General features: G+C 33.9%; 1 protein-coding gene across 2 annotated transcripts; it reads right to left on the reverse strand.

Moving 5' to 3' along the window:
• Window positions 1–100: 100 nt before the first annotated feature.
• LOC125849853 (serine/threonine-protein kinase STY46-like) lies at window positions 101–7,629 on the reverse strand. 2 transcript variants are annotated; one of them, XM_049529820.1, is made up of 10 exons: window positions 7,213–7,626; window positions 6,585–6,699; window positions 5,661–5,758; window positions 5,416–5,526; window positions 4,533–4,605; window positions 3,450–3,560; window positions 2,936–2,986; window positions 1,147–1,286; window positions 945–1,052; window positions 101–320 (listed from the first exon to the last, which is right to left on the reverse strand). In XM_049529820.1, the coding sequence occupies exons 1-10, from the start codon at window positions 7,395–7,397 to the stop codon at window positions 116–118; spliced, it is 1,197 nt and encodes a 398-aa protein (XP_049385777.1). In that variant the 5' UTR covers window positions 7,398–7,626; the 3' UTR covers window positions 101–115. The 2 variants fall into 2 exon arrangements, with proteins under 2 accessions (XP_049385777.1, XP_049385778.1); XM_049529821.1 differs by lacking the exon at window positions 5,416–5,526 and having other exon boundaries at window positions 7,213–7,629.
• Between the last annotated feature and the right edge of the window lie 8,133 nt (window positions 7,630–15,762).

A 15,762-nucleotide genomic window follows, 5' to 3' on the forward strand; every position in this document is an offset into this window, starting at 1 on the left:
CGAAGGGTACTATCCGGACATAATGTACACGTAACAACAATAACTAGATGGTGCAATCAAATGAAATAATAGAGTACAGGAAAAATTGCAGCATTGAACAACCAAACACCACTCTTCAGTTTACTACCAGACAGTGGAGAATCTGCAACTTCGATTTTATAGATAAAGACAGCCAAACAGCCATGACATGACTATGATAACAGTTTCGAAGAAACCATGCAACTTTTGTCCCAGAAAGAAGCATACCTGTAATAATACACAAATGAGGCGAATTTGTGCATGCACCAATGAAACGAACAACATTTCTGTGCTGAACTTGCCTGTATGCAATAAGATCAAATTGTAAGATTGTGGAGAAGATCTTAGAGGTGAAACCACATTAATGAGCATGGTATATGTGCCTGCTTTTCTTTTGGTAGATAGACTACAAACACGTGTAAAGCTGCATTGAAGTTGTTCTATATATATACTAATAAATAATATGCCATTCACAAAATATAACAGTACATAATATTGCCAATCATAACAAATTACTTAATAATATGCCTGTCAAAAGAGAACTTCCTAAGTAATTGATGCACACTCTAATACACTATCTTTCTTTTGTCATCATGAAATTCATATGACAGAACAAAGCATGTTATCTAACTCGGTGTTTACAAGATCGCATAGTACCAGCATCTACACATAAAGAGGTTCCTGTATCTAACATATAAATCTTTGGAACCTTTTTCATGATTTACAAGCAATAAGTACTCCGGTACCCTTGATCTCTTACCAAACAAGTCTTCATCCTGGAATCAAATTCGACTTCGTCCTACAAGTTAATATAATCCCTCTAGTAGGCAACACAATACACATGAGAAGTATGAGGCAACCCAGTACCTTCCGTCTCATCCCCTAAACTAATAAGCTTCGTAAGACATAAGAGCTACATCACTCACTTCAAAATTGCTATTTCTTGAGCGAACTCATCTTCCAATGTGTCATTCAAATGCTCAGATCTAAGGACCTTGATTGCAACATCCACACCAAGATACATCCCACGATACCTTCATATGAGTAAACATTTAGAAGACAAGGTCATGGAAAGCTGGGAACCCGAATTTATGCAAAACCACTTGAGGAATACAATCATAAACTCACAAATCGCCACAAGATCCTGATGCAATTCTTTCTCCAATCTTCAGTAATCTTCTATCAATTTCCCAGTCCTCAGGTTTTAATCGTGCAACTATAACTTTTTCAGCAGCTGACCTAGAATGAGATGAACCAGACCACGTTCCCTGTGTCATCCAGCATATGTGATCATTACAACTTGTTAAGCAAATTACATGACACTTATGAGCTTCAATAACAACAACGAAACAAATCCTGCAGAGATTCTACTAATGATACCCATCACATATCTTTTTTTGATGAACAAAAATTGGTTATGATAAACAGTACACATCACATATCAGCTAGAAGTAAATTGATTGATGATGGCCAACTGGAAATCTCAAGAATATAGCAGCTATATCATCCACATAAATATGATACTATATAGGAAGTATATCTAGTTACTTATGGCCTACCCCCTTTTCAAAAATATTTTCCTTTTCAAAAGTAGTTACTCATGGTTTACCCTATGCCACCCTAAGTAGGAAAAGGTTACATCAGTGGAATTGATTTTATTTTTTTAAAAAAAGAAAAGTTATATTAGATATCAGTGGAACTGAAATTTACCCTTTTCCTTTTTGTCCGTTTCTTTTTTCCTTTCGTGGGGGACGGCATACAAAAATTCCTTTTACAGAATTAGCAGCATACCTTGAAAACCACAAGAGGTAAGACTCTTCCCACAAGCTTTAGTATTGCATTAATGTGGGTATCTCTAGTCTTTCTCTTAGATTATCTAAAAAGGATATTATAGACAAGATTATAATGGTCCCAGCACGGCCCTGAGGTATGGAACTTGTCGAGATAATAGAAGAAACGTCTAAAACATAAACCCCCAAAATTCTTAATTTGCATTTATCAAGAGCAATTATGTTGTAGAGGTTGGATATAGTAGGTACGAGGAGAGGTAGAGTATGCCGAAGAAGTATTGGAGAGAGGTGATTAGACATGACATGACATCACTTCAAATTACCGAGGACATGACCATAGATCAGGGGTGGATCTAGAGGGTAGTGAGGGGGTTCACCCAAACCGCCTCGGCAAAAAATTACACGTATATATAAGGTACTTTTTAAATTGTTTATGTACATATATAAGTTTTGAATCCCTTAGAGGTTGGGTCAAAGTTCAAATCCCAAGAATTATATTTTTATTATTCGAATCTTTTGAACTCCCTCAATGAAAATTCTAGATCCGCCACTACCTTAGATAGGAGGGCGTGGAGAATGCGTATTAGGGTAGAAGGCCAGTAAATAATGGATCATTGCCTAGCTTTTCGAAGGTTTAGGATTATTGATGTTTGTTGTTGTACTAGTTGTATTCTTATAGTTCTTGCTTTTGATATTTATCATATTATGTTGTTTATTGTATTTTGATTATCGCACCATTTTATTGTTCTTGTTCCTTTCTTGTAGGCTTTGCACTGCTTGCCTTAATAGTTGATACGTTTTCTTCTTCTTTGCTCTTGGATTTGTTGCACTTGAGCAAGTATCTTTCGGAAGGAGTCTCTCTATTTCCACAAGGTAGTGGTAAGGTTGCATAAACTCTACCCTCCTCAGACCTCACTTGTGGGATTTCACCGGGTATGTTGTTATTGTTGTAGTTATGTTCTAAAATGATTATTATTCTTTCTATTTTTGATAAGTTCAAATGATTATTATTCTTAGAGGACGTTGCAAGCAACCCTGAAACTGATTATTCAATGGAACTCCACAGCGGAATCTGTAAGAGTCAAAAGGAATAATATCACAACAAGAAGAAATCAATAAAGAATTACCTCACTTCTGGCAATCGCTTTCCCCAATTCTTCATGCAAAGCCTTTGTATCCTGACCATAACATGGCAAAGTCAGCAACTTTTGCACACAGCACAGACACCTGCCATGCAAGAAATATAATCACAATGCTCACTTCCACTGGGGTTTACACTACCCTATGTTGACTAAATAGAAGGTTTTCCTCATGTGCATGTAGATATATATTTTATTTTATTGAAAGAAAGGTTTTGCTTGTATCTCATGATAATTAACCAAAACGCCAAGACATTATTCAGCATACTTACAAATCTTTTAAGGATAGAATTAGTAAATTGAGAGACCAAATTAAGAGCACAATCATATAATCCCTAAATCATTCGTTCTTTAAACCCCGAAACTGAAATCTATTAAATTAAGAAGACCCACCAGAGAACTCACACAAAAGAAAGTGGTAATGTAGAAACACTGATATGAAACAAGATGTTAGAATATGTACATCAAACCAACTAAAAATGGTGAGCAACACAAAGCATACCTCAACAGGCCATCCATCCACCACAAATACATCTAATGAGTACCCATCAGTTGTTGAGAAAACATGAGCTTCTCGGATATTAAGCCCTATGTCAGAAAGTAAAGCAGAGAGCTAGAATAGGAAGCAGTCAGTTAAAGAACATGACATCACATTAATCAAGGAAAAAGAATTATAACCAAATGAATACAATTCCAAGGAAAAGAATTATAACCATCGATCTCAACATAACATTATGCAAAACCACCAGGATATAGGCATTCAAAGAAGACTTTTAGCATGAAGATAAAAATATGAAAAACAAATACAAGATGAATTTTTGGAAGAGTTCTGTAATATTTTACCCAAAAAAACAGAAATCAGGCATGATTGAACGTCTGTGACTATATTTTAAAATCAAATTACAAATTTAATGATATTAATGAAAGATTCAGCGGTGAAGTGTTGAACTGTGTGGCCTAACTCAAACACAAAGTTAGCTCATGAGGTGAGGATTGTCCAAGACAACATAAGAAAACAACAGCCTATTCCTCAACCAATGTGGGACAATCTAACCACCCTAGCACTCCGCACACCAAGGTCTAGTTAGCATAAACATGGATAACATGACATGAGGACCCTAACTCTGATACCATCTTGAAGTATGTGATCATCTCATCCGAAATCTTAAAATATTAGAGAGGACACACTTCCTTTACTTAATTATATTTCCAAACATGAAGCTTTGTTTCCTTAATTGGTGAAGGAGAAAGCGCAAAGGTTTGTTGCAACACAAGCCATAGCTATGGATACACATATAATGGATGAGAATTAAAACAAGAGGAGAATCCAGCAAAAATGTCTTATAGAATTTTATGTAACTCGACTTGCTTTGGTAATTTCTTACACAGGTCTATCAGCTATCAATAGTAGTTGGTTAATAGAATGAACATGCTACAAAGCCTTCTATAAGTGATCTCTCCCTTCAGTATTCCACTTACAGCACACACAGATAGAATGCACACAAAAAAATAATCAAAGAGCAAGCAATAAACTAAGCAGAGCTTCAATTAAGTATTCTAAGCATATGTACCCTCTTATAGTTACCTGACTAAGAAGCTTGGGTTTGTCAATGGTGGAAAAGATAACTTCATGGACTAGAATACGTGAAACTTCATGCCTGCACTACAACTAATGGTGGTCAACTACTGAATATATTGCAGGATACTTGCAATCTGCTTTCTATGGCTTAAATATTCCATCCCACAAATAGAGATAACTTCATGATCATGATAAATGAGTTGAACAAATTACCAGTTGAATGAAAATGGATAGCAGAATGGTGGAAACCTGAACTATCATGCTGATGAATCTAGTTTCCAGGCAAGTTTTTAACCAAACAGGAGATGAAAATTGTGGGCGACAAAAGTATATGGTTTACTTGCATGCTTAATCAGCAAAGAGGTTTTGACTAACAATAAGATTCTACAAGTGATTTTGGAATTACAAACTTGCTTCAACTTTTAAATGCTTGGTTTACCTTTGATCTTTCACACCAGAGGGAGTAATTCTCTCTCGTTGTAGCGTAATTCATTTTTTGAATATCACATTCATATTTCTTTTGCTCCAATTGTCTCAATTATTTCGCAATCCTTTGACCGTGATTTTCTTAATTATTTCTCAATCCTTTGACTGCAATTTCTCATTCACATAATTCTGGATGCAGAAGTATTCAATAAATGAAAACTTGTTCTAGCTTACATGTAGTAATTGGAAATACTATAAATACCATAGTTCAAGTTAAACAAATATTAGACCTAAAATTTTCAGAGAAACTTCCATATTCAGAACAAAATTTAGTAATATTGCATTATACTCCTGTTTTCTAGATGCTTTGATACTTTAAGAAGTAAATTTTAACATAAAAAATAAAAAAGAAAGAAGACCAATATAGAGGAGAAACTATCACAAAAGTTTGCACCAAAACTACCTTCGGCTAGAATCTTCCGCTAGAATTTCTTCTTTGTCATTAAAATTCTTTCTAACATCCAAATTCAGGTCCTCAAGCTTAGAGCAAGTTTCAAAGTCATTCATACCCTTCCTGTATTTAGTAAGGCAGCAGCGCATAGGCAGATGAAAGCAAACTAAAGCATATTAGTCTAACCCATTAGGTAAAACTAAGTTCCTAGTCAAAAAAAGTTACCAGGTAAAAGTTGTCGAACTAATAAAAGTCACCTTATCCCTTCATCATTTAAGCTGCCACCTGCCTTTGAAATCGGAAAATCATTGAAGTCATCCTGACCCTCTGCATCATCAAATCTAGTCCAATAATTCTGTCAAGAAACAAAAAATGAAAAACGAGCATCAGGTTATAATCAATAGTGATTACATCGAACAAGAAACCAATCTCTAGAGGAAACTTATCACTCCTATTAAGAGTATAAAGTTTGCAAGATAGAAATAATCAATTCAATGAAACACAATTTAATCTACAAAGGGCAAGAATCCGCCTGCGATACACATCCAATATGACATAACTACAATCTTGTCAGATTATTTCACTAATAGATACCTAATTCAGATGGCATATGAACAATGACTTATATTAGATGAAATCAACTATATAGTGCAGTACTAAAGGAAAGATTCAGCAGTAAAGGAATGTCTCCTTTAATTGGTGAAGAAAGCAGACCAAAGAGTTGTTGAAACCACTAAACCCATAAAATGGAGATGAAAATATAATGGTTGATAACTAAATAATGAAGAATCCAGCCAAAAAAAAAACAATGATTTTACAAAACTATCAAATGAAATGAACAAATCAATAAGAAAAATGATCTTGGGGGATACTTACAAAGAAATTGATCTAAAGGGTTCATAGGAATATCAAATAACAGTTTTAATCAGATGGTGGAGTATCAACAATAATTCACCATCCGAAACATCACATAAAGCAATCAAATCAATAAAAGAGAGATCCACTGCTGCATGCAAAAAAGAAACCAACAATGATAAATGTGGGCATTTTAAAGCTACCAAAGTAACTAGAGCATGAAGGAAAGTTAGTGTATATACTTAAACAGCACAGGATCCACCAGCAATTCAGATAGCATTGAAGTGATAATGAACTTGCAGTTATGTGATGAATGGAGTTAATACCTCTAAAAATCGGACATGATAAACAGGCCGGTTATCGGGTTCTTTTGCTCTAACAAGAATCTTCTGATGCAACAACACATCTTCCGCTTTATCCACATTAATATCCAACCCATAACTGAAGCATCAAAGATACTGTTAAATATCATACTTGTTCCCCAGCCGAATGAAAAATCTTAAGTGCTGACTAATTTTGACATTGAAACCAAAACCTTAGGGCTAGTTTAAACATTTGCTATACTCTGACTTTCCTGATCAAGTTAACTTTAATAAATCACCACCAGCATTTAGCTTTTGTAGAAAAAAAATAGAGCTAATTCCATTGACTTCTTTAATCAATTATCATAAATAGCCCAATTATTCACACTTGACAAAACCTAATTATAATGGTCTGTTGAATCACCCCACAATCCCTATTCTGGCCCAAAATATAGAGAAAGATACAGAAACTACTGCAAATGAAAAAAAAATACACTTCTCGGAAGAAAAAAAATTCTAATTCTCAGCTCATAATCTAAGGCGATGAAATATTTTTCCAATAAAAATGGAATTGAGCACAAAATTCAACTTAAGAAATCGCACATTGACTGAACAAAGTAAAGGAAACTATTAATTATGTAGAAGATTCAACCTAGCAGGCAAGCGAGCAAAGTGAGAATCCAACTGTTCACGAAGCAGCTCCGGATTAGTAACGGCCTCAGCATTTCCAGTCTCTACAAGACGGTTATACACATCGTTTTTTATATCATACACTGCACAGCTCCCAAAACTCCTCGGCGGTGACGAACTCTCCCCTACACCTTCTATCAAATCCATTTCTATATACACGAATTCAACACCGTAACAAAACTCTCCAGAAACTGAATGAATATATAACTTTTTGTACAGTCACCGAGAAATTGATCGGAGAAGTCGCCGGACGACCGGCGAGTAATTTTTTTTTTTCTTCTACTTGTATGTATTTGTTTGAAATGAGAGAAAAAAAAAAGGGAAAGAATAAGAAGAAGAGTTTGAAGAATGTCAGAAGAGTTGATTTGGAAACTTTAGGATAAAGACTTTTTTGACTCTCTTACATACTCCCTCCGTCCCTTTTTAGTTGTCCACTTTAGAAATGACACACAGATTAAGGTAACAATGATTAGCACAGTGAAGTTACAATTTTACCCTTATAACAACTTTTCACTTCAAAATTACAACCACTTATTTGAATTAAAGTGAAATAAATTGGAGGGAAACAACATACACTTTTACAATTTTCAAGAAGTGTAAATAAGGGTATAATAGGAAAAAATTTGTTGTCCTTTCTTGATTTGTCAAAATGGACAACTAAATAGGGACAACTAAAAAAGGAAATATGGACAAGTAAATAGGGACGGAGGGAGTACTAAACTCAAAACTCTCTGTGTGTGTTTTTAGTGTGTGTGAGAGAGGTGTAGTGGATAGGGTTCTTAACTAGTGACGTGGCCATTTCGAGTGAAATTACATTAATGGGTATCCTTACTACTTTTTAATTACGGTTATAAAATGATTCAGGTGGTGAGCACTTGTGTACAAGTTCTAGGTAAGTTTTTGAATCTACTCAGTAGGTATTAAAGAGGATTGATTCCGTATTATTTGCGTGGATAATCACTTTCTAAATCAACTGAGTCATACCAAAGACATTATTACTACTCCTACTATTGATTTTGTTAATATAAATGTCATTTTATTTATAAAAAATAGTTTTATTTTTTTTTGTAGGTGATTATCAAACGAGAAAATGGTTAGGTAAATGGAGTAACTTTGTTTGCATAAAATAATAGTACTACAATTGGTCTTGTAGTTGCGACAACAATAATGTTAATTTTCAGAAATTACACACATAAAAGTAATTACTTTTTCATCCGTTTCATATTTGCTTGATCTCTATTAATTTGAACTACCATATGAAAGCTTTAATTAATTAAAAATGTTATTTTACTAAATAAATAATTTTATTAGTAATATTTTAAAATTTAAATACTGCTATTTTCTATAGTTATTTAATTAGTACTAAAAATAGTATGGAAAAAAAGCAATAAAATGTTTTCTGATTTGTTAAAATAAAGCATGCTTCCTCTAGTCCATATTAATAAAATTTGTGAGAACATGTACACTCAACAAGATTTAAGAAGAAAAAATTATTCTCTCCGTTTTATATTAATTGATTCTTTTTTATTTTGTATGATGATTAAAAGTTATAAATAAGAAAATAATTTACTAATTCACTTCTTAAAAAACTTCCAGAAAATGTTACAAACAAATGTGAACACTTTCAATAAAAATTAATTACAAATTATTAAAAAAAAAATTTAATTAATGCTTCTCGCTAATGACATTGCTAGAGATAAATTAATTTTGGAATAAACCTTTTTGAAATTCGTAGGAGAAAATAAATTATAATATAAACAAAATACTAAAGAAGGAAGTTGGGTTCTGCTTGTAATAATACTACTTAATAATTATGTCACCTTTAAATTTTTGGTCCTAAGGTATGGTTCAGGCTGAGCATGCAAAATTTAATGAATGCTAGTATTATTTTATTTTATTTTTGTATCTAATTTACGTGAAATTTCATTATTTTTATCAAATGTTTTAAACCTTTTCCACAACGTTGTTCTTTTTAAATGTAGGTGTTATTACTTCTTTTATATATATGAACCTATATATAGAGTCGAGGGCGGATCTATGTGGAAGTGAGATATTTTTTTATTTTGTAATTTCACATATTTATTTTTTTATATTTCGAATTTCTGAATAAAAATCTTACTTCCATCACTGTATAGAGTGTAGCTCAATTGGAGAGTTGTCCACAATTTCATCTCAGTACGTAATGAGTATTCGAAAGAAGACAATGAAAAAATTTCATCGTTACGGAATCATGAATTTCACAATAGGTCACAAAAACCAACCATCCAAAACAAGGTGTTGGCGGTTAGTGATGATGCAAAACGCCTTTGAAACTTTGAAACGAAAGCAAATTTGTCTGTTGGTGGTTGCCGTAAAGGAAAATAAAGTACATACGTATGGAAGGGAGATGCTATTTTTCATTTCGTAGAAGCCATTAACAGTGAAGCGATTAACACGTGTATTTTTAATATACTATGGTTTTATTTTTTAAGTATGTTATGTATAACTTATACCTATAAACTTATGTGGTATTAATAATATAAGAGATTATAATGTTATCTCATGTATTCAGGTTAGTCAAAAATACAGAAAAAGATGAAATAGACAGAATGATTTTTAATCCGAGTCCATATAAATCACTGTGTTTCCTTAAGAAATTTAATCCCCTCACTGTATCCGAGGTTGCAGATTAATTCCTCCCAAGATAAAACGGATTAACCTGTTAAAGAAGTAGTGGTACCTCAAACTTCAATAACTTCAGCGAACGCAAGAACAGTAACAAGAGCACACACAGACTCAGTCGATCGACAATTTTGTTTATGTAAGAAAATGTATGCAGAGAGGAAAAAAAAATTCAGTGTATGAAAGACGAAAACGACCTCTTATTTATAGCCATTAGCAGCAAGGAACGCGTCTGTTCAAACAAATTTGTTCAGACCCGTTCTTTCCAGAACATTGTGTCTTTTGGGAAAAGTAACGACTTTTCGGAAGGAACAAATCCTTTCAAACGAATTTACCGTTACGCGTGAATTTCAAATAACTCGTTGCGAAATTAATTTTGTTATTTAACTAACATTCTGAATTAATTTATAAGTGAAAAGAAATGAATTAACAAGATTGATTAAATAAATTTTGTCCAAAAAATATTATCAATCAATCAATCACATCATTTGCCGAAGCCGAGCGAGCGACGACAACGGCGCGAGGGGGCACCTTCTTCTTAACCCTTTAAGAACTAAAGGAAGTGTTTCCTAATATAAGGACAACAATTTCCTTTATTCTACCAATATGGTAAAAATGACTTTTCATTTGCATTTTGCAATGACTTTTCATTTTCCCTCCAAAATTAGCTCCCCCACTTTCATTGGTTCTTTCACTTTCCATTTTCTCTTTTTATTTCCCATTCACACCTTGTTAAACCCAACAATCCCCCACATGAATGGGGAATGGCTATAGTTAAAACATATGCATGAAAAATTTGTGTGTCTTGTAAGTAAGGGTTAATCACATTTGGATAAGTAGGTTTCCCTTTAAACTTTCCGCAGTGAACATATATCGGATATACTCGGTCAATCGGTAGATTTGATATCTTTGAATCGTCGAGCTTTGGTGTATACCTAGAAAACATAAGTTACACAATCAACCCTTGAACTATTTTTGGTTTTCATTATTTTGTTCGTTTCAGCCATGAACACATCTCGGTTAATAAGTGCTTAGAGAACTGGCCTTACCGAATTCTCCTTGAAGCGGCTTACACTTCACACTTACATAGTGGTTTCTAAATGTGTTATCCCGTAGATACACTATTTGATATACCTTGTATCAAACTTAGAAACCATTAAAAAGTCTTTATGTTTTTATCCTGGTTACTGAACATTGTTTCATCATGAGAATGGACATAAATAATTTTTGACAATGTTGAACCGTCATCTATGACTTTATTTTATCTCTTTGAACCCAGATCTTAGGATCTCCAGTCTTCTAGGTAGAGTTACCGCCACGATGACTTGTTCTCGGTCATAACCCCATTCTCGTCGATGATCCCTCAACTCCCTCTCTAGTTAAGCCTTTTGTAAGTAGATCCGACACATTATCCTTTGACTTTACATAGTCAATTATGATAATTCCACTAGAGAGTAGTTGTCTAACAGAGTTATGTCTTCGTCTTATGTGACGAGACTTCCCGTTATACATAACGCTTCTAGCCATTCCTATTGCAGCTTGACTATCCCAGTGTATACATATAGGGGCCATTGGTTTGGGCCAAAATGGAATATTTTCTAAGAAATTCCGGAGCCATTCAGCTTCTTCACCTACCTTGTCTAAGGCGATGAATTCAGACTCCATTGTAGAGTGAGCTATACATATTTGTTTGGATGATTTCCAAGATATTGCTCATTCATCAATGATGAAAACATATCCACTCATGAATTTCGTTTCAGTTGACCCAGTAATCCAATTTGCATCATTATATCCTTCAAGAACTGCTGGATATTTGTTGTAATGCAAAGCATAGATTTGAGTGTCTTCTAAGTATCTTAAAACTCTTTTCATTGCCAACCATGATTTTGATTGGGATTACTTGTGTATCGACTCAGTTTACTTATAGCGCAAGCTATGTATGGTCGTGTACAATTCATGACATACATCAAACTTCCCAATACTCTTGCATAATTCAATTGAGACTGACTTTCACCTTTATTCTTAGCAAGATTAAGGTTCACATCAATTGGGGTCTTTGCCTTTTTTGAATTTCAAATACTTGAACTTTTCAAGTACCTTTTGAATATAATGAGATTGAGACAATGCTAGACCGTTAGAAGTTTTGTGAATCTTTATTCCCAATATCAAATCGGCTACTCCTCGATCTTTCATGTCAAACTTATTTGCAAGCATATGCTTAGTAGTTTTTATATTGACAATGTCCTTGTTCATTATCAGCATGTCATCCACATATAGGCATATAATGACTTCCTGATCCGGAGTGTCTTTAATGTAAACACATTTATCACACTTATTGATCTTAAATCCATTTGACAATATGATTTGATCAAATTTTGCATGCCATTGTTTCGGTGCTTGTTTTAGTCCATAAAGTGATTTAACAAGTTTGCATACTTTATTTTCTTTACCGGGAACTACGAAGCCCGTAGGCTATTCCATGTAAATCTTTTCTTCCAGCTCTCCATTTAAGAAGGCAGTTTTCACATCCATTTGATGGATTTCAAGACCGTATACTGCAGCTAGGGCAATTAACATCCGAATTGATGTAATACTAGTCACTGGCAAGAATGTATCAAAATAATCAAGACCTTATTTCTATCTAAAGCCTTTGACAACAAGTCTTGTTTTATATTTGCCAATAGTTCCATCATCTTTCATCTTCTTTTTGAAGATCCATTTTGAATCCAAGGGTTTGTTCCCTGGAGGAAGATCAACCAACTCCCAAGTATGATTACTTAAGAATGATTCAATCTCACTATTGGCAACCTCCTTCCAAGAGGTTGAGTCGCTAGACAACATTGCTTCCTTGAATGTTTGAGGTTCACTTTCAAGAAGGAATGTTACAAAATCAGATCTAAATAAAGTAGTTGTCCTTTGACGTTTACTGCACCTTAGACTCTCTTCATTAGTTTCATTCTCTTTTGGTTCTTCTTGAGGTTGTTTAGACCCCCCCCCCCCCCACTAGATGACTCAAGTCTAGTTTTATATGGATAGATATGTTCAAAAAATTCAGCATTATCTGATTCCATTACCATATTATCATGAATATCCGAATGTTCAGACTTATGAACCAAAAATTGACATGTCCTACTATTTGTGACATATCCAATGAATACACAATCCACAGTCTTAGGCCCAATTTTCACCCTCTTAGGTATAGGAACCTGGACTTTAGCTAGACACCCCCACACTTTGAAATATTTCAAGTTGGATTTTCTACCTTTCCATTTCTCATATGGAATAACATGTGTCTTCATGTGAGGCACTCTATTGAGTATTCGATTTGTTGTAAGGATAGCTTCCCCCTACAAATTTTGTGGTAAACTTGAACTTATAAGTAAGGCATTCATCATTTCCTTTAAAGTTCAGTTTTTCCTTTCAGCAATTCCATTAGATTGAGGAAAGTAAGGTGCAGTAGTTTGATGGATGATTCTATTTTCCAAACATATTTCTGCAAATGGAGATTCATATTCTCCACCTTTATCACTTCTGATCATTTTGATCTTTCTATCCAACTAATTTTCAACTTCAGTTTTATATTGCCTAAATGCATCTATTGCTTCATCCTTACCATTTAGCAAATAGACATAACAATATCTAGTGCAATCGTCAATAAAAGTTATAAAATACTTTTTCCCACCACGTGTTAGTGTTGACTTCATGTTACAAATGTCCAAGTGAATCAGTTCTAAGGGATATGAATTCCTTTCAACAGACTTATAAGGATGCTTAGCATACTTAGATTCAACGCAAACTTGACATTTTAATTTATTGCACTCAAATTTAGGCAAAACATTTAAGTTAATCAGTTTTTGCAAGGTTTTATTATTAACGTGTCCAAAACGTTCATGCCATAAACATTTAGACTCAAGCAAGTAAGAAGAAACAGAATTTTTATTCATATCAACTGCAATTACATTGAGTTTAAAGAGGCCATCAATGAGGTAACCTTTTCCTACATACATTTCATTCTTACTCACTACAACTTTATTAGAAACAAATACACATTTGAATCTGTTCTTAGTCAGAACTGGTATAAAAACTAAGTTCTTTCGCAATTTCGGAACATACGAGACCCTGTTCAAAATCACCACCTTGCCCAATGTCACTTTTAAGAGGACTTTGCCAGTTCCTTCCACCTTTGCAATAGCGGAGTTTGCCATAAACAACTTCTTGTCTGTAGGTGTTGGAGTATATGATGAAAAAAAACATTGCACAAAGATCGTTCATCTCTCCTTTGGATTCAGCCAAATTTGCTTGATCCTTCTTCTTGTCCTTCTTGGGACCCCGACATTCAATAGCCTTATGACCATGTTTTTCACAATTGAAGCAACTTTCATTGAATTTCTTTTTAGGAGGATTGCTCTTTGGACAAGATGTTTTTTTTTCTTTTCTTTGATTTTGTGGGATCTTCTTCAACAATATTTACTCCAGATATTGCTGAATTACCACGTGACCTCTTTTCTGCGGCCTTGTTATCCTCTTCGATTCTCAGCCTTACCATGAGATCTTCAACAGTCATCTCCTTGCGTTTATGTTTCAAGTAGTTTTTGCAGTACTTCCACAATGGAGGTAACTTCTCAATAATGGCAGCCACTTGAAAATCATCATTCACAATCAATCCTATATTAAAGATTATGTGAGTATTAAGAATAGACTTAATATTTCCAACATATGTATTAAATAAATTTATACCTTCAGCAAGGAGATCATGGATTATAACCTGCGATTCTTAAACTTGGGTGACGACGGTCTTGCTGTCTATCATCTTATAGTCCAGAAACTTTGCCACAATGAACTTCTTCATTCTGGCATCCTCTGTTTTGTACTTCTTTTCTAAAGCATCCCAGAGTTCTTTTAAGGTTTTGACATTACTGTACACATTATACAGATCATCCTGCAGGCCACTCAGAATATAATTTTTACACAAAAAATCAGAATGTATTCATGCTTGTTACCAAGAATCGTACTTCAGGTGGAGTTTCATCTGACATAATAGGAACATTCTCATTAATGAACCTCTGCAGACTCAACGTAGTCAGATAGAAGAACATCTTTTGTTGCCATCTCTTGAAGTCGACTCCATAAAACTTTTCAGGTTTCTCAGTCGGTGCTAGGACAACAGTTGAATAATTGTGTGCAACCGATGTTGTTGCAGCACTTATTGTTCCAGCATTTACTTGACTTGAATTAGTCATTTTTCTATCATAAATGGCAGACAATTTTAGTATGTGAAATACTAACAGTAAAGAATAAATCCTTACAAAGATTGTTTCTGATGTAACGATAAAGTTTTTATGTTCTTTTAATCGTTAATCAAATGAATTTTAAAAATTCAAACAGAGTAGAAAACCATAAAGGTTTTAATCTCCAGAAACCTCAAATGCAAAAGCTTTAAATTTCTTAAGATTGTTATCTCTTGTATTCAGGTTAGTAAAAAATACAGAAACAGAAAAAGATGAAATAGACAGAATAATTTTTAATCTGAGCCCACAGAAACCACTGTGTTTCCTTAAGAAATTTAATTCTCTTATTGTACCCGAGGTTGTAGATTAATTCCTCCCAAGATAAAACGGATTAACCTATTAAAGAATTAGCGGTACCTCAAACTTCAATAACTTCAGTGAACGCAAGAACAATAACAAGAGCACACACAGACTCAGTCGATCGACAATTTTGTTTATGTAAGAAAATGTATGCAGAGAGGAATTTTTTTTTCTAGTGTTTGAAAAACGAAAACAGCCTCTTATTTATAGCCATCAACAGCAAGGAACACGTCTATTCAGATAAATCTATTCAGACCCGTTCT

The sequence above is a fragment of the Solanum stenotomum genome, unplaced genomic scaffold (genome assembly GCF_019186545.1).
Source record: "Solanum stenotomum isolate F172 unplaced genomic scaffold, ASM1918654v1 scaffold11127, whole genome shotgun sequence".
NCBI lineage: Eukaryota > Viridiplantae > Streptophyta > Magnoliopsida > Solanales > Solanaceae > Solanum > Solanum stenotomum.

Bases quoted from the DNA above. Each gene is read 5' to 3' on its own strand.
- LOC125849853 (XM_049529820.1), bottom strand. From the start codon at position 7,397: ATGGATTTGATAGAAGGTGTAGGGGAGAGTTCGTCACCGCCGAGGAGT. The intron at 1,053-1,146 runs GTGAGTTTATGA...ACTCATATGAAG, and splicing joins TCAGGATCTTGTGGCGATTT to GTATCGTGGGATGTATCTTG. The intron at 321-944 runs GTGAGTGATGTA...TATTGCATACAG, and splicing joins CAAGAAATAGCAATTTTGAA to GCAAGTTCAGCACAGAAATG.